The sequence below is a fragment of the Electrophorus electricus genome, chromosome 23 (assembly GCF_041902795.1).
Source record: "Electrophorus electricus isolate QZ-2024a chromosome 23, ASM4190279v1, whole genome shotgun sequence".
Taxonomy (NCBI): Eukaryota; Metazoa; Chordata; class Actinopteri; order Gymnotiformes; family Gymnotidae; genus Electrophorus; species Electrophorus electricus.
In genome coordinates, this window is record NC_137519.1 from 6,222,513 (window position 1) to 6,248,443 (window position 25,931).

Below are 25,931 nucleotides of genomic sequence, written 5' to 3' on the forward strand. Positions count from 1 at the left end.
AAGTTCAGGTATTTAAACCCTGTCTGGTGGCCTTGGTGTTTTGCTGTTGAATGGATGAATATCTGGTTGAATGTATATCCGTATTGATGTATTGAAAGTCTGTATCCGTAAGTTTGTACTCCGTGCCTTTGTGTTTATCCTAGCCTCTGTTATAGCCTGCTTCCCTCATTTGCCTTCATGTGTTTTTGCTCATCATGTATCCCCGTAATCTTTGAATTGGCTCAATGACCCTGGACCGTTATACCGACTCTGAATCTGAATTTGCCCCTAATAAATCTCGCTCTTCTCCACACTTACAGCTCACCGTTACAAAAGGTTTAAAAAACAATCAAGTCAAATATGAAAAAAGACATAATATGGCTACTTAATGTAAGTAATGTATCGACAATAGTTCTATTTAAATTAATATATCTAATTATATGTCTGTTAATCATATATACCTTTTGTCTATCTACAGACTCTATAAAAATATCAACTTGAATGCTTTAGATGATTCATTACTGCCACTTCAGAGAGTTTGAGAGTTTATTAGTTATCTATAAAGGACCACTCAAAATAAAGTGTTACCAAAATTAAGGAATATTATTTAAAGTTTATATTGTATTTCTGGAAAAAGTGTACCTAGTGGATGGATGTGTAAAGACAATAAAATGAAGCCCAAGACTGAGTCTTTAGGTAAGCCATGTGTGATGGAAGTGGAGAGGAGTAAATCCTGTTTGAATAGTGCAATCTTTTAGCTAAAAGGACAACCAGCCTCTGGCAGTTCTCTGGTACCAACCCAAAGATTAAAATGATGTAAAAGGATATTGTGGTCCAGCATCATGAAGATGAAGCAATTACTAGAGCTAAGTGAAGGCAATAAATCATTAGTTAACTAAGGGTTGAGTCTATACTGTGCAGCACCCTGAAACCTGATGGAAACTTGTTCAAAATGTATTTAATAATTAATTTATTATCAAAATTTATTAAAATTGTCAGAGCATCAGCATTCCAAATATCTTTAAGAAAATGTAAAGAAACAACCTCCAAGAGATGAGTGTAGTATTATTTGAAAAACTATATTATCTAAGATAAGAAAATAAAACAGAATCAGAATTGTTGGGGTGTTGCTAAGACATTATCTTAAACTGTCCCATCTAAAGACTTGTTTAATTTTGTAATTCTTATTTTGTACTATATGTAGCTAGACACACAATTTCACTCAAAATGTCACATTTCGCATTTACTTCATGACATTCTCTAGTAAAAAGTGTTACATTTCCTTCCAAAAAGAGAATTTTTAAGTATTAATATATTGAGAGGTATTGTATTTAACAAAATTATATTTTAAACAATTTTTTTTTTTTTACTGATGCATGCTTTCCGAAATGGTGAATTCTTCTTCTTTGATTTTATTTAACCTATAGACTGCAGTAATTATTTTTTTCAAGTCTTAACATAAAACCAAATTTTAAGATTAAATAAAGGATGTAAAATTTTAGGATTTCAAATAGTTGGCCAGTAGGTTTAAGCATTTTCTATAACTATTAAAATAGTTTTGGCCTCTGTCCAGATTTTTAGTTTTATTTATTTTTAGAGGGAGGGGTATCTCGTCAGCATTAGTGTGCGTGCATGTTTGTGTGAGTGCATGTGTATGTGTGAAGGTGTCTAAGTGTGACAGAAATATGGTTAACTAAACTGTTTGCATTGCCTACCAGAAATTCACTCTGGTGTACACTACTTCCTCTTCTTGACTAAGAGCCATTGTTAGTTGGACAGTAGAGTAGAGAGATACTTCCTGTGAGTGGGAGCGTGTGAAATTAATGTTGGAGTAGACACAAATGTCGTCATTTGTGGGGTCAGAGGGCATGTCCAGGGCTGAGACGTTATCATATACAGAAGTAGAATCACGCTGAAAGAGAGAGAGTGATGAATTGGGACATGGTGATTACTGATTTATGTAATTAATAATCAAAATACAGGCTTAATTCTGTTACTTTGGTCATTGGACCGTTTATGGAAACTTTTGCAGGGATTTTGAGTTGGACTGAAATCTCAATCCTCTGTCGACTCTTCTTCAAACTTACTTTTGCGCTGGTCTCCTCACTCCTGCTGCTGACAGCTGTGGTTCGCCCCCTGGTGGTGAGCCACAGTATTAACATCACCAGCCTCAATAGCTTCTGTGTTAATCAAACTCTAGTTAAAATGATTTGTGTTAAAACCTTGTTGACATCACTGAAATTATACTTATGTGGTTTAAATCATATGTCACTGACAGACAGCAATTTATCTCTTTTGGTAGGTTAAAGTCATACCCATAAATCCTATCTCATGGTGTTCTCAAGGCCTGAATACTTGGTCCTCTACTTTTTATTAATTATTCTCCACCTTGGCAACATTACTAGACAGCATGGTCTCCAGTTTCACTGCTGTATGCATTATATGCAATTTTCTGCTCATCCAGTCCCCTCATAGAGGCTGCCTCCTCTCAGCCTAGTTGATTGCCTGACTGATATTTTCTTCCAACCACCAGCTTGCTGTCTGAGTGATGTAATTACTATGAATTTGCAACTCTATTTTTCTCTTTTTGTCTGTAACAATTACTGAATAACATACCTCATGTTTTAAAATTTTCTTTCATCTTCAATTTTTTTTTTTTTTTTACTTCAGCCTAATTGTCATTGTTTATTGTCTTTGCTCTTTTGTACAGTGATCTTGGGGACTGGGCAGTAAACAACCTACAGCATTGGCAGGGTGTGTCATTTAAATGTGGCTTCAGCTTCAGTAATAGCATCACCAGCATCACACTCAATTCTCCTGCATGAATCTAAGCCCTCTACAGTTACTACAGTCTAGAGAAAGTGAATTTAACCCTGTTGATGGTACTGTGTGACCCTATACTGTAAACATCAGAGCAAAGACTTTCTGGACTGAGCAGGAAACAGCCTACAGCATTTGCAGGGTGTGTCATATAAATGTGGCTTCAGCTTCTTACCTCATCCATAGACAGACAGCAATGAGAGTCAGAAACAAACCCACAGTGACTCCAGAAGCTGCGTATGTCCCAGCTGGGTTCCCTGCATCAGGAAGGAGAGGGCAGCATGTTACACAGACGTGTGAACAGTCACAGAAGTCTTGCTGTATGACCTCATCAAACTGACACTGGAAGTGCAAGATAGTTGTCTCACTTTCTTTAATCACCATGTAGACAATAAGGCAGTGAATTCAACCCAGACTGTACCTGAAGTAAATGACCATTCTGATGAGTTAGATGATCCAAATTGATTCTGCACCACACAGTAGAAACATCCACTTGTTCCTGTAGCTATAGTTAAATTGGTGCCATTTCCAAACAGTATGACATCACTTCCTGTCTTCTTGTACCAGGAGTAATTACTGATGGGGTTGGAGTCACTGTAGCACAGCAGTGTCACCGCGTCACCAGACACACGGTCAGTAACAGACGGGACTCTGGGAGGGTCTGAGCAGGAGAGCAAGAATTAAAATAAATACACTTAAAGTCTTTTTATTTTGACTGATCATGTCTGAAAGAGGCCCATATCAGTCATCTATGGGAATATTTAAGAAAACATTTAGTGCATAACCTGCATGAACACAATAACTATAAAGAGTGAGATTTGTAAGACTATCAGTAAAATGAATAAATTAGTTGCATAGCCAAAGTGTAATGGTTTATTTGCTGCTGACTGTTCACAAGGTGTTAAGGATCAGAATGAGACGGAGATAATAGGCAAAAGACACAGTGTTGGTTTTGTATCAGTTACTGTGGAGGGTTTATGCACACAAGTGTGTGTGTGGTGGTACTGGACTGTGGATGTGGGACCACCTGTTCTGTGTGTATACACATCACTTAAGGACACATTCTTAACACATCTCACAGTAGTGAACCTACATAACACATCCAGAAGGGTGGTGGTGGAGTTGTGCTGTCCCAGCTGGTTGTGAGCGGTGCAGTAGTAAAGTCCACTGTGCTGGGAGCTGATGTTGGAGATGCTGTAATTCTGGCCTGTTGCCAGCAGTGTGTCTGCAGCTGCTCTCTGCTTAAACCAGGAGTAGGTGAGAACAGGAGGGTTTTCCTCACTGCTGCAGGTCAGAGTCACTGAATCTCCCTCCACTCTCTCTCCAGAGGAAACCATCAATGCTCTGGTGTTTCTAGGGGCATCTGAACACAAACACACACTGTTAACATTAAAACTAAACTCTCATACACAGTCTGGTTGAGAGATTCTTATACATTCAGAAGTTGTAGTTGATAACTGTGAAACTACAACAGAGAGCATCATCATCATCATGAGCTGTAGTAGTAAGTATTGATTGTAGTGATGTTTCTGGTTTATGATTAACTGACTTTATTAAATGCATCAAGACATCATGATTTTCATATGTAAATTCTCCACTCACACACAGGAGGAGAGAGGAGGTTCTCATGGCCTTCAGTAGCACAGCTATAACTGACTGCATCCCTGACTGCAGATACAGAGCAGGAGACAGATGTACAGTGAGAGACACGCTGTCTGTTCTTGTACCAGATGTAGGTGGGGTTGTAGGGCAGAGTGCAGGTGGAGCTGCAGCTCAGTGTTACTGTCTGTCCCTCTGATCCTGGGACTGCTGGAGAGTCCACATTCACCTTCAGGCCTGTATGGGAGACTCTCATAAGTGTCTTCAGGGCTCAACACACAGATGGTGAACCATGTGACACTGCCAGACACAGAATACTTATCTTACCTGTGACAGAGAGAGACACACCAGCAGAGCTGTCTGTGTGTATCATGTAGGGGGCTTTAAATCGGAGGAGATATTCTGCTGAGTCACTCTCTGTGAGATGTTTCAGTCTTAGTGTGTTCACATTAGCTCTGTGACTGAAAACCTCCACTCGGTCATCAGCATGACTCAGCTCTTTGACCTGTGGGTGGAGTCTGGCGTACCAGGCAGGTTGGGGGGTGGGCTGCTGATCCGGGAAGGTGTAGTAACCGCGTATGTCCACTGATGAACCAATCAGAGCACAGGTGCTCTGGGTGACGTAAGTTACACTCCAGCAGCTGTCCTTTCCATAAACACCTGTAACACATAAACTGAGTAAATCATAGCTGAACAAACAAACTACCAGTTCTTTTAAAGTCAGTTGTTTACACTCCTTTCCTCACATGTTGCCATGTCCCCCTTTATTACTCATTAGTGTGTCTCCAGCCTCACCTGTTCCTCATTTCCATCCCTGTAAATATTCCTTCTGTTTCCAGTTTTTATTTACTAAGTAATTTACTGTTTATTTACTAGGTTTTATTACCAGTTATGATTTACTATGTGGATGATGGTCAATGTGTAAAGGCTTTAGCATTTAAATGGTCCTCTTATTTTTACTTTTACTTTTATTCTTTTACTTTAATTTTTGCCATTAAAAGACTTTTGTGTCTTTGTTTGGTTGTTTGGTTGTTTTGAGACTCACGCCTGCATCCTGTCACAGTAAGAGTCTAATAAAAAATGTAACACTTGCTCTTTGGTCAAAACCAGGTCACCCATGAAAGAGGCCAACAGAGGTTATTATTATTGTTATTATTATTATTATTATTATTATTATTATTATTATTATTATTATTAGTTGCATTTATATAGCACCTTTCTCATACTCAAGGTCACTTTACAAATATTGCTTTTTTTTTCAAGAACAACAGTGGTTGATGCAATTTAATGCAGTGATTTATGGAAAAACATGTAAAAAAAATAGATTCCAAAAATACCTTAAACACTGACAACTCTTAAATTGAAATATATCTAAAAATACTGGCAACTATTAAATATGTCTAAAAATGCTGTAGTTGTCTTATGTCTTAGCCATATGTGACTCAGCATGAGTTCACTGTAATCTAGTAGAAGTTGCCAGTGACACAGAGTGAGTGCAGTTTAAAGTGAGGACAAGAGCAAGAGACAATGAGAACACAAACAAAACACACTGATGTAGTACTGCTGAACCAGCTAGCCAGTGCCCACAAATGTATAGAGCCCTCAACAGTGAAAGGTGCTTCCCAGCTACTTATAAACATGTAGGCAGAACCAGCAGCAAAAAACAGCAAAAACAAACAACAATCAAACAAACTAACAAACAAACTTTTTATCTAATAGAAGCTGCCACTGAGATGCTGACAGAGTATTGAGAGTTTAAAGTGAGGATCTTACAGACAGCAGGAGAGCGGAGCTCCTCATATCCTCTTACAGCACAGGAGTAGCTGCCTGCATTCTTACTCATGACATACACAGACAGTCCATTCTTGTTATATACAGGCTGTCCATTCCTGTACCAGATGTAGGTGGGGTTGTTGGGCAGCGTGCAGGTGGAGCTGCAGCGCAGTGTGGTTGTCCAGCTATACGTGTTTGACATCGTAACCTTCAGATCTGCAAGTCATTTTAATTAAGCTTTGGTGTTATTTTATAGCATATTTTTATAGGGGGTTATAAAAATAATGGGTTAACTAATCTTATGTGATGACCTGTGACAGAAAGAGATGCTCCAGGTTCACCAGTGTATTGACAGTATTAGTAATATTAGCAATGAAAATGTTAGCTTTTAATATTCATATTAGCTTTTAAAGCAAGCCTGATAAATGCATAGGAAATATGCATAAGATTTATCGATCATATATATATACTCACTGAGCTCTTTTTTAGAAACACCTGCTTTAGGTAAGTGTACAGTCAAAGACTATGTATAACCCATCTGTGGTGATGCACAGTTGGTCTTAATCATCTTCATTATCAGTGGTCATTTTCTGACTGCAGAACCAGATGGATGGTGAACCAGTCTCAACTCATCAATGACAATGACACATGTAAACCAGTAACACAGCTGTGTCTGATAAACTTGTACAAACGCAGCACAATCATAACTATGTTTATGTCCATCAGTATTCAGTATTAGTCTTAGTATTCAGTATTAGTAAGTTCAGACTATGCTGCTGTGAGTGTAGATGGTACAGTGAAGGGACTGGTGTTTGCTCAGCTCTTGTAAATGGTTCTGTCCAGTTTCTTACATGCACACTATTGTAAATGTAGTCAGTATCACTGCTCTGTTGAAACTGTTTCATAACCTTCCTTCTGTGTGTACTAGTAACAGAGAATCAGGTGAATTATCCCAGCATGAAATATCACACACTCTCATGTCAGCTCTGACCAGACTGGACTGGAAGGGATAAAGTGACTGAATAATTAAAAATGTAATAATATCCATATAAAAAGAATAACACACATGTGGCATGCAAATATGTATCTTAAGATGGATTGTCCTAATATGGCGAATATTGAATGATACTGAACTTCTGTATTAGCATTGAGATTTCTTGCATATTTTGTGTGTGTGTGTGTGTGTGTGTGTGTGTGTGTGCGTTCTATGTTTTATGTTTGTTATTACCTGTAACAGTGAGAGTAACTCCAGATGAAGCAGATTTCCATTCATTCCTCCATGTTCTAAATCTGAAGTTATAAATTCCAGAGTCACTTACTTTCACGTTGTTCATTATCAGTGTACAGTCATTCTGCCATTTGCTTACAGACACTCGTCTTGAGTATTGAGGGTGTTTACTCAAGTATTGTGGTTCTCCATCAGATCTCTGGACTCGATACCACTCTCTCGCTCTGACACTGAAGGAATCAGATGTATATTTGCAGGTGATGTTTACTGTCGATCTAACAACAGCACAGAGGCTCTGAGAGGGGAGAGTTACACTGTACTGACCCTGAGCTCCTGGAACACAAACACCCACACACACCCACACACACACACACACACACACACACACACACACACACACACAGTTTGTTCTGCAAAGCAATCTCCATTAACGGCCTTAATGTCACGCACCCCTCCTCAGCTCGCTCTCTCACGTGATGGGACATTCCACGTGGCTTTGTGTTTGTTTTCCCTCGTGTAGGCGTGTCTCCACGTGCCCTTTGTTTACTTCCCTGTTCCCACATTTCCACACCCCCCTTATTAGTGATGTTCCTCGCTTTCATCTGTGTCTAGTTCCTTCCTAATCAAATACCACGCTGTTAGTATTTACCCTTGTCCATTATTATTGTCATGTTGTGTAACTGTTGTCTCTCCCTTTGTGAATGCTGCATGTTCGTACTTGTATGTTATTTTTGTGACGGTGTGGCCCGAGTGCCGAAGGGCGAGGTGTGGGATGCACAAACGACATCGACGTGGACAAACATTTATTAACACACAAAGACAATGGCACTCACATACAACATCAACGATGAACACGAACACGAAACGGTTAACATTAAACAAAAGTGATGAACACGAATACATTTAACAGTGACAATGCTAACATTAACATCAACAACGACCAACAATCTTGTACACCATGAAGAGGGTTTAAATAAACACAAACAAGGTGTAAGTGTGTGCAGCCTGCACGCTGCGGGCCAAACCACGTGATTAGTGAGAGGCGAGCGTTCCGTTACAGTTCTCGACTTCTACTTTCGTTTACATTAAACATTGATTCGCTTGCATCCTGCCTCATCACACTTAAACAAGGTTAGGACCTATTTTGTATTCTTTATCCAAGACCATCCAGGGTAATTGTCTTATTATATCAATATACAGTATAAAATATGTTGTTATATAATTCAGATTAGACATTTTGAGTTCATTTCAACGGTTACGCAAAAAAGGAGATTGACCATCAGCAGTTATGTATGTGCATATATGTAGTATGCTATTAATTTGTTTTAGCCTATTATTAGTAGAATATGAAAGCATATAAAAAATTCAGCAGACTGTGCATGCACATTAACAACACATTGTAGCCACCTCTAGACAACTCTTTGCTACCTCTTGGACTCCCCAGTTAAAACGTCCTAGAACCGCCTTTGGCATGAAGGTGTGGTGTGCTGTGATAGCCACAAAGGAATACAATACAGTTTAATACAGTTAAAATATTCACTATGGAACGTTGTACAATTTTGAATAGACACACACACACACACACACACACACACACTAATATTAAAAATCTTCAGTTTAGATGTGCAGGTAGTGGGAATTTCCAGGTGCAGAAAGTTATTTGAGATCTCAAATTGTTTGCAGTTATTAAAAAATCTGGGATTTTTCTTAAGTAGCTTTTCACATATTTTGGCTATACCCACCTGTTAAAATTAATATAGTTTCTACCCTATTCAAGTTCCTACAAATGTACATCAATTGTGTGTATATATAAACGGGATTACATGATGAATATCCGATGCGAACAGAACACCATTAGAGCTTCACATGTTCTCTCTTCACACCAGCCAACCACAACATCGCGAGCTCATCAGGTAGGCACCTCCCTTTGTTGGGGTCTCAGAGAATTAAGCCCACGACACCTCCAGGAGGCTCAACAGTGAGATCTGGTGTTTCAGTCTCACCCCCTCCAAGCTCACTTTAAACCAAGCTCTACCTCTTAAACACTGTGCCACTCACAAAGACACACACCTCTTAAACACTGTGCGACTAATAAACACAGCTGCACCTCTTAAACACTGTGCTAATATTACTGTAAAAACCATGATGGCCTTTCCGGTGACTAAGGCCATACCCAGCCCCACTGGCACCATTAATGCACGCTCAGTGCTGCCAGTTCCACTTGGCTATTACCTTTAAGCATTCTCTAACACCAATCCACCCTGGGCTGCCTAGTGACTAAAGCTGGCACCATCAATGCCTCCTCAATGCCACCAGTTCCATCTGGATCTACCACTTTACACCATGACATGACAGCCTCATCCATTCTGCCTTTATGGGGCATTACCCCAACCAGACTGAGCTCTCCTTATCCACAACCACTGACTAGCCCTTTCAGCTACTTCTGACAACTCCTTCACAGCTACTGCCAAATCTGTGCTGAACTGCACAAGTTATAATGTGGCAGACTTTGTGACAAATCCCCTAACACCTGTCTCTACTGGTCTTATATGTGCCTCCCACCTGCGTTCTCTCACCTCAGACACTGCATCTTCAAATGAAACTGTAAACTCTCAAAATTAAAGCATCCAGGTTTTGTAAAAAAAAAAATTATTATTATTATTTTTTTTTATGAGTACCACACCATGTCCAGCCTCAGCAAGGTTAACACAGTACATTGTGGGACCTGTAGTTTTTTATTTACATGAACAAATAATTTCCAGTCTCGTCCTTCGCCCCATCTACCAATATCTAAAGCCAGTGCTCATTCTCCAACACGCTCCACTTCTCATACAAACTCATACAAATCGCTTTATTAGATATTCCACTGAGCAATGTGTTAATCTCTAGACATTTACTATCAAACACTCTAACACTCTTAAGATCTTGATTGTGTCTCCACATGTGACAAACTAAACTTAGACGCCGATAAAATATGCTTCAGCGTGCCAAACCCCACACATAATTTACACTTAGGGTCTTGGCCTACCCACTGTCCATTGTCAAAGCAATATCATGCGTGCCCAAAAAACAAAGTAAAAAATAAAGGAAATATTCAAAGTTTACCTGCCAGTAACATGACGATTGTTGCTACTGTAATATTTCCTGATGTTCGGAAAGACATGTTTCACACACTGGTTCACACCGGTCACACAGAAGTGATACTTGGAGCTCCAATAAGTAATAACTTTAGGCTAAATACTAAATTTAAGCCTTAAATGAAGGTCTCTGCTACTTTCTTGTGTTCCTGAGTATAACGGCCGTGACCTCAGTCCTGCTCCTCCTCACCCATCCTACACTGGGAAGATGTTGTGATCTTGGTTACTGTCAAACAGCAAAGACACGGAAGGTGTGTTGTGCATTTAGCAGAGCGTTTGTTCATCACACCTCCCCCTTTTAGCTTATAACCTCTTCCTTTTTCTGCACAAAACTCATTTAAGTGTGAGAAACCTTTTTTCCTTTTTGTTTTTCTACTCATTTGCTTTGTTTGTTTGTTTACTGATAAGTTAAAGATGTACTAGTCTGCCCTGGTATCAGGCTTGGCCTCTCCTGTGTCCTGCATCATCTATTACACCAGATGCCACATCTATTACTCCTGTCAAAGTCCCTGAGGTCAGGTTTGAGTTTGATCAGACTGACTGGTAATGGAATTCTGGGTATTTCTTCTACAGATTGACCATAAATTATATCTTTGGTCATCATGGCTGCCCAGAGCTCGTAGCCACATGCATTAGTCCAGACTTTCGTATAGCAGAAGCTGTGAGTATATTTAGGTCAAATGTCATCAAACAGGAACTCAGCAGCCATATAGATGAGAGGGGAGAATGCAGTGTGAATACAGATTGACATTTGTACCACTTTAGTGTTAACCACATGCCCAACTCGTATCAGTCAAACACACAGCTGCTGTACTGAACATTTAGGTGAAGATACAAGAATTTTTATTTTATGTTATGTTCACTATGGTGAGTAAATAAAGTTTGAAACCACTTTTTCTATTGTAGCCACTTAATTTGAAGAAAAAGGAGATTAAATATAAAATAAAAATGAAATGTAAAATCCAGAGTTTGTTGTTTCCAGATTTTCTTTTGTAAACTGTTTTTGAAGTAAGTAGTAAAACAAGCAATATAAAGACCTTAATCAGCCACAGCGGGGCAACAGTGAACTCAGGAAACTGTACTGAACACTGGAAAGCAACACAGCACAATGAGTCACAGCAAGTGAAGTCAGAGCATTTCATGACAACAGAGTTTATGTTGAATTCATAGAGACAGAGAAACCCCAAAGAATTAATTAATTGTGTCAGGAATCGATATTTCTGAAAATAATCTTTTATAGCAGGTTAAAACACACATTCTTTGGAACTGTGTGACCATCCTTTTAGTCTCTCAATTTTGCTTAAAAATACAGGGATGCTGTAAACCTGTCAGAAATGCCAGTAGCCCACCCAGTGTGTACTGCAGGTAATGCATCATTTATTCATACGTCACTGTGTAGCCTTTAGCCCACAGGACAGGAAATGTGACAGTGATGTACTTCATCCCCAGTGTACTGGTGTAGTGATGCCTGTTGAAATTACATATAATTTGATTTAGTGGCTGTGTAATACTTTCTCATGTATTACTAAATTTGAATACATTTTTTTCTCTGCTGGTTACACATGTGATAAACAAAACAAACAATAAAAAGTAGGCTCCAGTTAATGTATCTTTTTAACCCAACTTATTTCTATATATAGTTGTTACATTGAGTATTCAGTCTTTTTATATAAAATTACACAGTCACATGTTCTTTCTTCAGAAATATATGAAATATATATATTAATGCATTATAATTTCTTAGATGTCTCTGTACATCATATTCTATGAGAATACGTAAATAAACAAGAACCACGTGGTGGCCCAAACTACACGGACACTGACGAGGAGGACCGTTACACTTTGTAACAGTATGCGAGTAATTAATGAAGCAAACTGACTTTATTGATTTTAAGTTTGTCTGTGCTGGCAAACTCAGAAAACAAATATTGACTTGTCACTACCACAATCTTTAGCGGTTGCTTCACAATTAGATTTTATTTTTAATTATAAGGTTTTCATAAAAGAATTGTACTTAAACATGTTGTTTCTAATGTTCTCTTTCTTTAAGGTAATGATTTTTATTCTGATTAAAACAATATGTAACGGTCAGGGCCACCTGCTAGACTTCCCTCGGTGGCCAGAAGAAGGCAGAGACTTCCGTAACGGTAATAACGGACAACCAGCAGCCCGAGTCTGATGTTCCTTAAGGGAAGTGCTCCCTCTGCTGGGGGAGGAGAGGAACGTTCCTTGATTAATGGCTGGTGGATTCTGATTGGTTGTGCTGTCCTGTGTAAAGAAGCGCATTGTTTGGAAGTGGCTGCTTGCCCGCCCACTGACCAGACTAAACTCAGTTCCGCTATAATTTAGAAACGAATAGTCAGCAATCTAAAATCTGTTGTTAGCAAGTCTACCGCTGAGGGCCCAATTTTGTTTACCTCTCATTTTCTCTTTTTTTTATGTTGGCTGTTATGTTAGATGTTATGGTATTTGTTGTCTTGATCTTGCAATTGGATGGCATCTTTTTTTTTAACCTAAAATTTAGTTTTTAATACATACTCCTTCTCTCTCTCTCTCTCTCTCTCTCTCTCTCTCTCTCTCTCTCTCTCTCTCTCTCTCGCTCGCTCGCTCTCTCTCTTATATTTGATTTGTAGTCTGCCACAATCAGAGCATTAGCTATAGACGTACACTAACCTACTGGAGAATAAAATTAACTTTATAGAACTAAAGACAAACAAACACAGGCGTAAGGAATATATATTGGAAAGTGACTATATTCAGTCGCCATCAAATAGAAATGATCCAGCAGTTTATTATTTGTGTGTAAAAAGAGCTACAGCTCTCAGTTTGTTTGGTAGTGAGATAAAATTTACAAAGTGAGCCTGAACAATTTTATTCCACTACATGTATTAGTACATTTGTTACAATTGGAATCAATTTTAGTATGTGTTAGAATTTGTATTAGATCTAGAATATGTTTGAAATCAGTCTTATAAGTGTACTATAGATATTTATTTGGGGTATAGATTTGTGTCAAGCTGTTCGATTATACCTTGTTTAGATTGTCCAGGATGAGCTGGTACAGTGAGGCTTTTATTTCCCTCTAAAATCACAAGCTGCATGTACCTCACATGATGAAGCATACACCATGTATTACTGATATATGAAAGCAGCCTATCACAGATGGTGCTTCATATTTTTGATGGAGATTCTTCCTGGAAATAATTCCATACCACAGAATGGACTTTCTTAAGTGATCCTTCCATTATGTTATGGTTTGTCATTTTCCAACTTGGCTTATTATTTGCTATTATCTCTCCACTCACTGAAACCCTAGAACTGGGATTCATTTATAATACTTTCAAACTATCTTGGAATTTGTTGGTGAACTATTCTGGTATTTGGGATCAGAGGATTAACTTGGTCTATGTAGCAATCACAGGTTGAAGCAGCAGGCTTCAGTAACATTTTGACATGTTTTAACACCTTGTCTAAAACAGATCAGCCTTGATTTTGAGATTGATTCTGAGTGTGGTCCAGGGTTCTGAGTGTGCTTCAGGGCTGGACTCTGAGGAGTCTTACGGACCCACATCGGACTACCGTGACTGGTACAATGAAGTCCAGTATTTGGAGTCGGAGTCCGCAGGGTCCTACTACCCTTCCATGGACTACAACGAGGGCTACATGGATTATGAAAGGAATTAGTACAGAGACGTTAGTCTGCCGTCAGACTCTGAGTTCAACTGCGGGAATGATCCTTCGATGGAGGTGCAGGAGGTCCTCTATGGAGATGCTCCCTTGGACAGCGACACAACGTCTGCAGACTACCAGCGCGACGGGCCTCTGGTACCCAAGCTTCCCTCCAAGGCTCCACCCAGGGCACGCCGCTCTGAGGCATGCAAGCTGCCTCATGTGACTTTCAGAGAGGTGTCGTCGTTGTCCGAGGAGGAACCTCCCGGAGACAGGCAAAGTAGCTGGTGCGCCTGCTGAAATGAGTGCGCAGAAGTCACCGCCCCTAAATCGGTGAGGGGCGATCTCCCACAGGTAGGTTGGACTTCAACAGGCTGGGGTTCTTGCCGGCTTCCCTGGACTCTCTAGCAATCCTCGATGTAGTTTAATACGTGTCCCTGTCACTGTGTCTGTCCCCATCACATTGTCTGTGCTAATCACTTTGTCCCCCTTTGTGTCAGTGCCTGTACCTGTCAGTGTGTCTGTCCCCATCACACTGTCTGTGCCAATCACTTTGTCCCCCTTTGTGTCAGTGCCTGTACCTGTCAGTGTGTCTGTTCCCGTGTCTGTTGTTGTCCTGGTACATGTCCTTCGCCCCTCTGTCGTGTTCGCGCTGGCCTGTATCGGGTCGCTCGGTCCTCCGGCTTCGCCATTTGGCGTTGTTTTCGGGGCTGTAGCCCGATAGGCTGGCACGTTGCTGGCAAGACGCGCCATTGGGGAGGGGCTCTGTCACGGTATGGCCCCTCCTCCAAAACATCTCCCCGTGTGTGTATGTTTGTCCATGTGTCCACACCCTCCCTCTGTTCCACACCTGATCCTTCTTGGGTGTCATAAAAGTCTATCGTTTACGTGTTACTGTGTCAGTCTTTAACAATGATAGCGTGTGTGCTGTGTGTTCTCTGTTTTATGTGGTAATAAACATACACTGCAGATTAAAATTTGAGAACACACAATTTCCTAAATGTCAAGGTCACTGTGTAGTCCTATGTGAATTTATCCTAACAGGAGTAAAAGAGCAGTATTTTAGATAATTGAAAAAGAACAATAATCAAATTTAGAGAACACTCAGATACCTGCAAGTTATTGGTGTTAATCTGGCACCTGGTGCTAATTTCCTTAATTATCTGACACCCCTATTTAACTGGCAGCCAAACTTTCCAGTTTTCACTGACGTTGCAAGATGGTGAGCCGTTCCAAAGTGACTGAAATCCTCCGGCAGCAGGTTGTCCAGATGAAGGCCAAAGGGGTGACCCTATCAGCCGTAGCAAGAGAAGTTGATCATTCCAAGTCTGTGATTTCTAGAATATTGCATCTTTAAAACATCATAAACTCATTTAAGTCCACCAAGAAGGTTGGTCGCCCACGAAAGACAAATGCAAGAGTGGACAGGAAAATGCGGAGAATCTCCACAGATAATCGGTTCAACACTGCAGCTGGAATTGCTCGCCAGTTCACCACTGTACAGGGTAAGGATCGTAATACACTGTCTCAATGTTTAAGAGCATTTGGACTGAAAGCCCACTCTGCAGTAACCAAACCTCTCATTAGCAGAAAGAATCAAAAGGCTAGACTAACCTTTACTGAGGAGCATGTTGTGTGGACAGAGGAGAAGTGGTCCAGAGTTCACTTTAGTGATGAAAGCAATTTTAATTTATTTGGGTCTGATGGGAAACATGTTCATTGACAAACTGGGGAAAGACTGAACCCAAAGTGTGTAAAGAAGTCAGTGAAAAGCGGAGGAGGAAGTGTCATGGTTTGGGGAATGTTTTTGGCAGCAGGAGTTGGACCTCTCGTACGGATACATGGCAGAGTGAATGCAAGTGTGTACCAGAACCTTCAACAACACATGGTTCCTTCCTTGCATTCATCAATCAATCAGCCAGCAATTTTCATGCAGGACAAAGCCCCTGTCGCAGCAAAACGGGTAAAGCAGTTCCTTGAAACTGAAGCCATTGAAAGAATGAAATGGCCAGCCCAGAGTCCTGATCTAAACTCAGTCATGAATATTTACCATTTTTTGCAGTGAAATGACCCTTCCACAATAAACACTTTTTTTTTATAGAGCTTGATTAATATCAATTCCTTTTTGCATGCAGTTGTTGTTTTTAGTCCTCAGGAATACATAGTTTGTTCAAGCAGACTCCCAGTCTCCTAATATTAATCCTGAGAAACTGATAGTCCTGTAGATTTTGTTTGACTGTTATGGATCTGTTATTGTGTTGAATATTGTTATTGTCTGTTTATTATGGTTGGGAAAGAATAGGCTCTGTGAATTTATCAGAATGTATGTAGAAAAGACGTATTAATTAACAGCATATGACATCGCATTGACACAACCTGTGGGCATGAGTGCTATTACTGCAGCATGCCTGAGCAAGAACATGAGGAAGAGGGTCAGAATGGAGCAGCATACAAGGGCTGATGGAACTGGACGCACATCCGAGTGTCGCGTTCACTTTGGGAAAGGCGGGTGTGTCCAAGCTGCATTGGCTGGCATCCGGACTCCCCCTGCTTGTCATGCACATGAACAGGGCTAAGGGTGCACGGAGCTCCGCGAGAGCCACGACTGATCTCTGGTCCCTGTGTTCTGCACTTCTGCCGCACGCGATTGTCAATACGCAAGACCAGATCAATCAGGTCGTAGAGAGAAGCCGGAGCATCACGGTGGACTACCTCACTGAGACCCTGGTAGAAAGTGGCCATCAGCGCTGAGGGGATCCATCCACTCTTGCTCCCACAGTGCGGAATTTAATCGCATAATCAGCCACCGCTCTTTCCCCCTGACATATATTAAGGAGACTGGAAATCATCTCCCCTCCAGCTACTGGATGGTCGAAAGTCCGCTTAAGGGAACATACGTCAGTTTGGTGCTTCCAGACCGGGGTGGCCCATGCCAGAGCCCACCCAGTCAGAAGGGAGATGATGTACGCCACCTTTGCTTGCTCTGTGGGGAACCAAGATGGCTGCTGCTCAAAAGGCAGTAAGCATTGAAGGAGGAACCCCCTACAACCTCCTGCCTCACCAGCATAGCACTTAGGGGCAGGGAGCAATGGCTCTGAACACAAGGTGGACAGGATTTGGGCTGGCTCTGCTGCTGCCACAGCTCCAGCTGCCTCCTGACTAGGGGCAGCCGGAGGCACTGGTGTTCATGCCAGGAGGTCTGTTAGGGCCTGCAACTGAGAGAGGATCTGTTGCAGGGCCGGCTCATGTCGACCAACAGTCCCAATTTACCTGTTCCAGATCAGACTCTTGAGCCGGGTCCATGGCTCGGTCTTTCTGTAAGGTGGGCTCAAACCCATGTCAGCTAGGTGATGTCACCAACAGCCTACTGGGTGAGCAACCATGCTCTAACAATGGTGGGCCCATGTGCAGAACAGTTAGCGGTATTGACGGTTCTGTGGTGGAATTTTGAATAAACAGCAAGTCAGATGTGATTAAAAGAGTAATTTAATGAAGAAAATAAGACATACAAAACACAGCTGTGTGAGAGCTAATGCTCTAAAGCGAAAGCTCTAAAGGGGTAGACTGACTCTGTTCCTTATATCTAAACTTCACCCCCCGGAAGGGATGTCCTGTCATCCTGTTTACCCATTTCCTGCTCCTTATCGCGCTAAACACTTTTGCACATACCAGGATGTTCTGTTCTACCAGGACAGACACAGTTTGCTAGTTCCTCTTTATCAGCATTAGTCACACGACACATGCAAGATCAGGAAGCAGCTGATTCAGCAGTCGTTTTGTTCACACAATATACAAAGACAGAATGTGCAGACTAAACTATTCATATAGGATTACATAGAGAAAGGATTAACATGATGATATATGAATCACATGATAATACATGATCGAATAATAATTTCCATCACAGTTCACAGACCTCAATACCTGAAGTTACCAGCTAGGAGCTTAGCTCAGAACTTTGGCAAAGACCCAGCACTGAATGACTGGGTCACTGGGCTTATATAAGGTCTAGCCAAGCTGTTGTGTGTTAAGCCTGGTTAGTGGTGTGCCTGACCAGAGGGAGGCCTCGGCCTGGCACCAACCCTTACAGTGGGGCCTTAAAGAAACCCGTAAGCAGCTCTCTTCTCCTAAATCTCAGAAGGAGTGTCAGCCTTGCCTGCACGTTTGAGGTAGCAGATTGATTTAGTTTCCCAATTAGTTTGTGCACTAATTTCGAATTAGTGCACAGAGAGAGGAAGAGAGACAGAGAGGGAGAGAGAGAGAGGGAAATAGAGAGAAACAAAGAGAGGGAAAGAGAGGAGAGAAGTAGAAAGTGAGAGAAGAATAGAGATGAACAAGAAGAGTGAAAGAGAGGAATACAAAAAGTAGAGCTGGAGAGGATGGAGATGGAGAGGGAGGAGGATGACATGTGATGGCTGGGTAAAAGTGCTGATTGTTGGCACTGAGAGTCCACCCAGTGAAGGCCATTACTGAGTCATGCCATTTGACCAACTCTCCCAAGGACAGACAGACAGAATGGTAGACTGAATATTGAGGAGTACTTTTGCCATGCAAATAAAAATTGGTGACGGATGTTGAAGGCAACATTGTTTGTTTGTCTTTTTCTTATTGCAAATTAATATTACAAATTAGAGTTTATCTCTGTAGTATATAAGTGCAGTGCTGAAGGTGTCACTTATGATTACTGCCACAGAAAAGAAGTTACTTCGTCAGACACGCCCTCTAGTGGTAATCTATTTTTATTTTTTTTTTTATTTTTTTTTTTTTACAGCAGTTACATCAAAGTGGAATTTTACCTCTTAAAAATCCACAGTATTTGTATTTATACATGTATGACTTTCTTCTGTCCCACCATGTCCTAATTGTTATAATAACAGAAGACCTCTACATGCCTCCTACATTAAGAGTGATCCAGGATGAGGATGAAGTTATGCAAGGCCGTTTAGGGTGAAATCAGTGAAATAATTGCATACACGCACACTACTTGTGCATACCTATGAAACACTTGCACATACTTATGAAACATTTTCACATAAATTATCTACTACTTACATTTGGACATGATAACTTACACTTGTATATACACACGCATGCACATTCATTCACTGGTGTGCAAACAGAGAGTTTAACTAGGCTTGCGTGTATGTGTGTAGCAGCATGTGCGTAAAACAATTTTCAATGCGCCCAGGAGTCATTTCATTGTAACAGGAAGGCAGATATTTAGCATGTGTACAACACGCTCATGAAAATAAGATGTAGAGAGGACTGACATTTGTTTAATTGTAAATAAGTTATATGTCCTTATGGTATAAGAACTCCTGATCAGTTATGGAAAATTTAAGATTGCGGGTTAATGACCGGACATGGCTAATATTAGAAATAATAATATTATGTGCTACGTTATTTTGGTAAATATTCAGAACGAATGTTATTGATATCGGGAGGTTATTCTAATAAATGATGGCAAGATATCTGTTTTGAATATTTTCTCACATACTGTAGGCTGATTGGAAGATACTGAGAAGCTCACCTGCAGCCTAATGGTATGACATAGCCACGTCATTACCAGCAGGCTACATAGCGTATAATCTTATCATTTCTAATTCAGTTAACTCTGGAGCATTTGAACATTAAAAATCCTAAAATAGTTCTCGATAGATACACTAGGAATGTATTCCAAAATTTGCTTAAAATTCTCATTAGGTAATGAAGTGTTTTCTAGTGGTGGTACACCAATATGTTGTCTCACATCCATAGATCCATTCCAAAAAGTGAAACTGCAAGGATATTGAACTGCAATGATATTACTTCAGAATCAGAATCAGAATTAGATGCTGACATGACAGTAACTTTTTTTAGAGACCTGTCTTCACCTCATATTGATGAGCATGCTGAACACGTTAAATATCTGCCTTCCTGTTACAATGAAATGACTTCCGGGCACACTGAAAATTGTTTTGCGCACATGCTGCTTACACACTTACACGCAAGCCTAGTTAAACTCTCTGTTTACACACCAGTGAATGAATGTGCATGTGTTTGTGTCAGTATATGCAAGTGTAAGTTATCACCCAAACCTCATCCAAACATGCAAATCCTCTCTCTCTCTCTCCCTCTCCCTCTCTCTCTCTGTGTTTGTGTGTGTGTTTAGGGGATCTCAGGTTGGACGTCCCTCACGGTGGAGCTCATGGTCTCTGCATCTAATGGACGGTTGCCTGTATTGAGAAGCTGTATTTGTTGCCTGTATTGAGAATAAAAATTGGGAACCGTATTGAGAAGCTTGGCTTATATTTACTGGGGTTTTTATAGGTTCCTCTGAATCATTATGAAACAGAACTTTCCTTCTGTTTATTTAAATAATGAGGAAGGAAACCAGTGACCTCCCCCTGAGAATTCAGGAGGTCTGATCAGATATTTTCATTCCCATGCAACCACATGACAGACAACAGCTTGTAATTATGCTTGTGTGTTTTAACCGATATTACATTCAAGTACTCTGCATTTATAATTAGGCTGTTTGAAAAGCTTGTGATTTCTGGATTTTGTCATTAATTATGTAACAGTATGGAATAATCCAGTGTCTTTTATTGAGGCAGATTTAGCACTTCTTTATTTCCCTTCACTTCTAAACATTGCAACATTAAAATATCCTTGAAACATTGTTTAGGAGTACACTTGCACAGGCATGCACAGTTTGGCAGGTTCAGCATCTTGCAAGTTTACAATCTCACACATCATCATCTCACAGGTTCATCTCACATGTTCACAATCTTACATGCTTGCTATTTCACTGATACGCCATCTCACATGTTCACCATCTCATAGGATCACTATATCACAGGTTCATCTCTCAGGTTCACCATGTCTCATGCTCACCATCTCATAGGTTCACCATCTCTCATGTTCACGATGTCACAGGATCACCATCTCTCATGTTCACCGTCTCACAGGTTCACCATCTCACAGGTTCACCATCTCACAGGTTCACCATCTCACAGCTCCTCCACAGTGTTCTATTACTGACCACAGGGCTGCTGCTGTTGCAGTTATTTGAGTGACAGGATCTTCTCAGCCCAGTAGGGACATTGACAGCAACATCGCTGTGCTTGATACACTCTTCACCTCACAACATCCACTGCCATGCTACTGCAATGCCTCTACCATACCTGGTCACACTATATGTGTAGCTCAGCACCCCAGTACTTGTCGTCTCGTCTGTACCTATCTCACACTGCACACACTTGCTGCTGTTTGCACACTTGTCTTTTATGTTTATACATAGTTTATGTATAAGATATATAGTTTATATATATATATATATATATTAGTTACATATAGTTTATATTTTGTTTCTCTATTTATCTTATTGTACTTCATCTTATTGAAACACCAAGAGAATTCTTGTACTTGGCAAATTCTGATTCTGATTCTGATACCACTTCCATGCCTCTATCATGGCTGTGTAACTGCTGTGCTGAGAATGAGCCATTGCAATAATCTCCTGTCAGCAGTAGTCTTGTGGTCACACACTGACCAGTGATGAACAGAGTAGAAGGGAGTGACAGACTGCACATGCCAACAGATGTGAGCGTGATCTCACAAAACCCTGCAGGGAATTACAAGAAGTGAGAGAGATGTCATTAGATTCTGCTTGAATAAAGTTGTAAGAAAGAGTACAAAAGTGAACCCTGATATTAGTCCTGACCTTAAAATGAACCCTGATTCCAGACCTTACCTTAAAATGAATCCCAACTCCAATCCTTAAAGAACCCCAATTCTTACTTATTCTTACAAATATTCTTACAAATTTGTAACTGTATCATCATTCTAGTCTTAGCAGAGGACCAAGCTTAGTTTGGAGAATATATTAATTACATATTAATACAATACATATTAAAAATAATAACAAAACTTAAATACATTTTGTCCAAAGGGGAATACAGTGATACTTGTAATTGGAGGAAATATTTCAGTAGTAGTGTTGCTCATGTTACTGGCTGGTAAACCTTTTTGTCAAATCTCTATTAATATTTTTCTCTGATTGTGCCTGTGAGAGTTAAAGGTGCATTAAGGGGATCTCTACAAATCACCATGGCCATTTTAAGCCACCATTTTATATTTCTCTAACACTTACCTGAGAATTGAGTCTTGTAAAAAAATCACTTTATGGAAAAAGAGAAAATATGAAATACATAAAGGCCACAACGGATTTAAGATTTGTCACTAAATCCACCTCCTTGCACCTTTAAATTGCATGCCTCCATCACCAGTATTTGTTTGTTTATGTTGCAACAGTGCACTGCTTTGTATGTTTTAAAACTGCAGAGTCCTGTTTGTGGTTCTAATGCCAATGTGTGTTTGTGCAGGTTTCATTAAGTTCAACTTCATCATCAGCGTCATCAGCATTCACACCATGAGTCACTTAGTTAAAGAGAAGCGATATTGATAAGAGTGTAAACTCACCCCTATAATCCGTGTGTGTGTGTGTGTGTGTGTGTGTGTGTGTGTGTGTGTGTGTGTGTGTGTGTGTGTTATTGGATCTGAAGTTAAAATCCCCTGCAAATATACACCTGATTCCTCTAATGTCATAGAGGGAGAGTGGTATCATATCCAGAGATCTGATGGAGAACCACAACACCCTTGACGAGTTTCTATAAGCACATTGTGGAATGACTGTACACTGATAATGTACAACGTGAAAGTAAGTGACTCTGGAATTTATAACTTCAGATTTAAAACATGGAGTAGTGAATGGATATCTGCTTCATCTGGAGTTACTCTCACTGTTACAGGTAATATCCCACATAAAACAAACAACACCCCCCCCACACACACACACATCAATACACACCCACTCACACACACACACATCAATACACACCCACTCACATACACACAGTCACTGTCCTTTTTCAGCATGCAAGAGTTGGCCTTTACAGAACTCTGGTCTGTGGTGTGGTGTCTACAGTGTAGTAAAAGGTGAATTACCTATATTATGTATATAGAGTTCAAGGAAGAGGATAAAACAAAGTTTTCATAATTGTATTCATATCAATAAATAAATGAAAACATTTAAAGTTACCATCAACTTCCTTCAAAGGAAGAGACGTAGATTGTTTAGGTAACTGCGCCCAAATTAAAGGGTCTTTTAGATTAGGGGCTCTTTTGAAACAGAAACAGGGAGGGTTCAGTTGCAATTGTATACTCTTTGAAATGGGGGGCCAGGCTGGGGCCAGTGGCTATGTTAGAGGGGCCATGTGTTCATAAGAGCAAGGAAACTCACTCCTCATTTACTCCTCGTACTGTGAAAAAACATTACTGGAATATGTATAATAATGTTCAAATATATATATATATATATATATATATATATATATATATATATATATATATATATATATATATATTCACAATTTGGGGAAACCAGTTATCCCAGAGAACTTGAATCTGTAAATAACATTTGTTACAGAACATAACTTTTTTTTTTTTTTGTCAAATTTCTTGTGTGAGTTATACTAAGAATTCTAGTATCACACTTGATACATCCATGGTACATAATAAATCATCTTGACTAATGTTGTAAAGTTCATTCCATTTAATGAGGAAATCAGTAGTATCTTTAAGGATGGAAGGTAACTGGTAAACTAACTCCATATTGAGAGAGAGGCTCTGTTAGGAATAGACTGCCTGAAACAATGGGATGTCCTGGTGGATATTTATAGGCAGGTGTTTCTAAAATTGAGTTCAGTGAGTATATATACATGATGGATAAATATTATGCAGATTTCCTCTGCATTTATCTGGCTTGATTTAAAAGCAAATATTAATATTAAAAGCTAACATATTAATTATTAATATTCATTCATGTTTTATGAATTACCAGAATTTATTTTTTCCTGAATGTGACTGTATCTGTGTTTCAGGTGTTTTAGGGTGTGACATACACTTGTGTGCTCTGAAAGGCTCAAATGTTGATCTATCCTGCTCTTATAAATACCCTGGAGGACAAACGGTGACAGAATCATTCTGGTTTATTACAGAGCAGCAGGTTGGTGTTGAAGCTGTGGATGTGAGAGAGGAAGAGGAGTATGAGGGGAGAGTGCAGTATAGACAGAGCTCCCAGAATGACTGTAGTATGACAGTCACTCACCTGAGAGAGAGTGACGCTCACACATACAGGTTCAGATTCCACACTGATGGTCCTTGGGGTCAATACACTAGTGATCCTGGAGTATCTCTGTCTGTCACAGGTAATCACATAAGACTAGTTAACTATAAAAATATGCTATTTATAAAATTAACACCAAAGCTTCTTTCTTAAAATGATTTGCAGATCTGAAGGTTATGATGTCAAACACATATAGAGGGAATATCAAACTGACCTGCAGCTCCACCTGCACGCTGCCCAACAACCCCACCTACATCTGGTACAGGAATGGACACCCTGTATATAACCAGAACACTAATGGAATGTATGTGTATGACAGTAGTGAGGATGCAGGCAGCTACTCCTGTGCTGTAAGAGGATATGAGGAGCTCTGCTCTCCTGCTGTCTGTAAGATCCTCACTTTAAACTCTCATCATTCTATCCGCATCTCACTGGCAGCTTCTATGAGATAAAAAGTTTTTTGTTTGATTGTTGTTTGTTTTTGCTGTTTTTTGCTGCTGGTTCTGCCTACATGTTTATAAGTAGCTGGGAAGCACCTTTCACTGTTGAGGGCTCTATACATTTGTGGGCACTGGCTAGCTGGTTCAGCAGTACTACATCAGTGTGTTTTGTTTGTGTTCTCATTGTCTCTTGCTCTTGTCCTCACTTTAAACCACTCACTGTGTCACTGGCAACTTCTACTAGATTACAGTGAACTCATGCTGAGTCACATATGGCTAAGACATAAGACAACTACAGCATTTTTAGATATATTTCAATTTAAGAGTTTTCAGTGTTTAAGGTATTTTTGGAAATTTTTTTTTTTTTCGTTTTTCCATAAATCACTGCGTTTAATTTTTAAGTCCACTGTGTTTATGTTTACATACATATTATTGGCAGTTGGAAGTTTTAATCAACCACTGCTGTTCTTGGAAAAAAAAAGAAAAAAAAAGCAATATTTGTAAAGCAACCTTGAGTTTGAGAAAGGTGCTATATAATTGCAACTAATAATAATAATAATAATAATAATAATAATAATAATAATAATAATAACCTCTGTTGGCCTCCTTCATGGGTGGCCTGGTTTTGACCAAAGAGCAAGTGTTACATTTTTTATTAGACTCTTACTGTCTGACAGGATGCAGGCGTGAGTCTCAAAACAACCAAACAACCAAACAAAGACACAAAAGTCTTTTAATGGCAAAAATTTAAGTAAAAGAATAAAAGTAAAAGTAAAAATAAGAGGACCATTTAAATGCTAAAGCCTTTACACATTGATCATCATCCATATAGTAAATCATAACTGGTAATAAAACCTAGTAAATAAACAATAAATTACTTAGTAAATAAAAACTGGAAACAGAAGGAATATTTACAGGGATGGAAATGAGGAACAGGTGAGGCTGGAGACACACTAATGAGTAATAAAGGGGGACATGGCAACATGTGAGGAAAGGAGTGTAAACACAACACACACGGTGACACGTTAACCGAGGACAACAACACATCAAACATGGCGAGAGGCATCACATGGATGAGGGCGTAAAAGAGGGGTCTATACTGTAACTGTACTTATAAG

General features: G+C 39.9%; 2 protein-coding genes and 1 long non-coding RNA gene across 3 annotated transcripts in view; 2 read left to right on the top strand and 1 right to left on the bottom strand.

The window, feature by feature from the left end:
- Nucleotides 1-25,931, top strand: part of LOC118240426 (sialoadhesin-like) — a 58,676-nt gene that overhangs the window by 14,272 nt on the left and 18,473 nt on the right. The gene's annotated exons all lie outside the window — the stretch shown is intronic.
- On the bottom strand, nt 746-10,772 carry LOC118240483 (sialoadhesin-like). Its single transcript, XM_035521149.2, has 10 exons — nt 10,505-10,772; nt 7,400-7,732; nt 6,172-6,387; nt 4,726-5,058; nt 4,402-4,635; nt 3,893-4,162; nt 3,221-3,460; nt 2,975-3,056; nt 2,067-2,115; nt 746-1,891 (listed from the first exon to the last, which is right to left on the bottom strand). The coding sequence occupies exons 1-10, from the start codon at nt 10,560-10,562 to the stop codon at nt 1,691-1,693; spliced, it is 2,016 nt and encodes a 671-aa protein (XP_035377042.2). The 5' UTR covers nt 10,563-10,772; the 3' UTR covers nt 746-1,690.
- Nucleotides 20,637-24,395, top strand: LOC145653212 (uncharacterized). Its single transcript, XR_014119578.1, has 3 exons — nt 20,637-20,657; nt 22,936-22,997; nt 24,138-24,395. It is a non-coding gene; the product is annotated as an uncharacterized LOC145653212 (long non-coding RNA).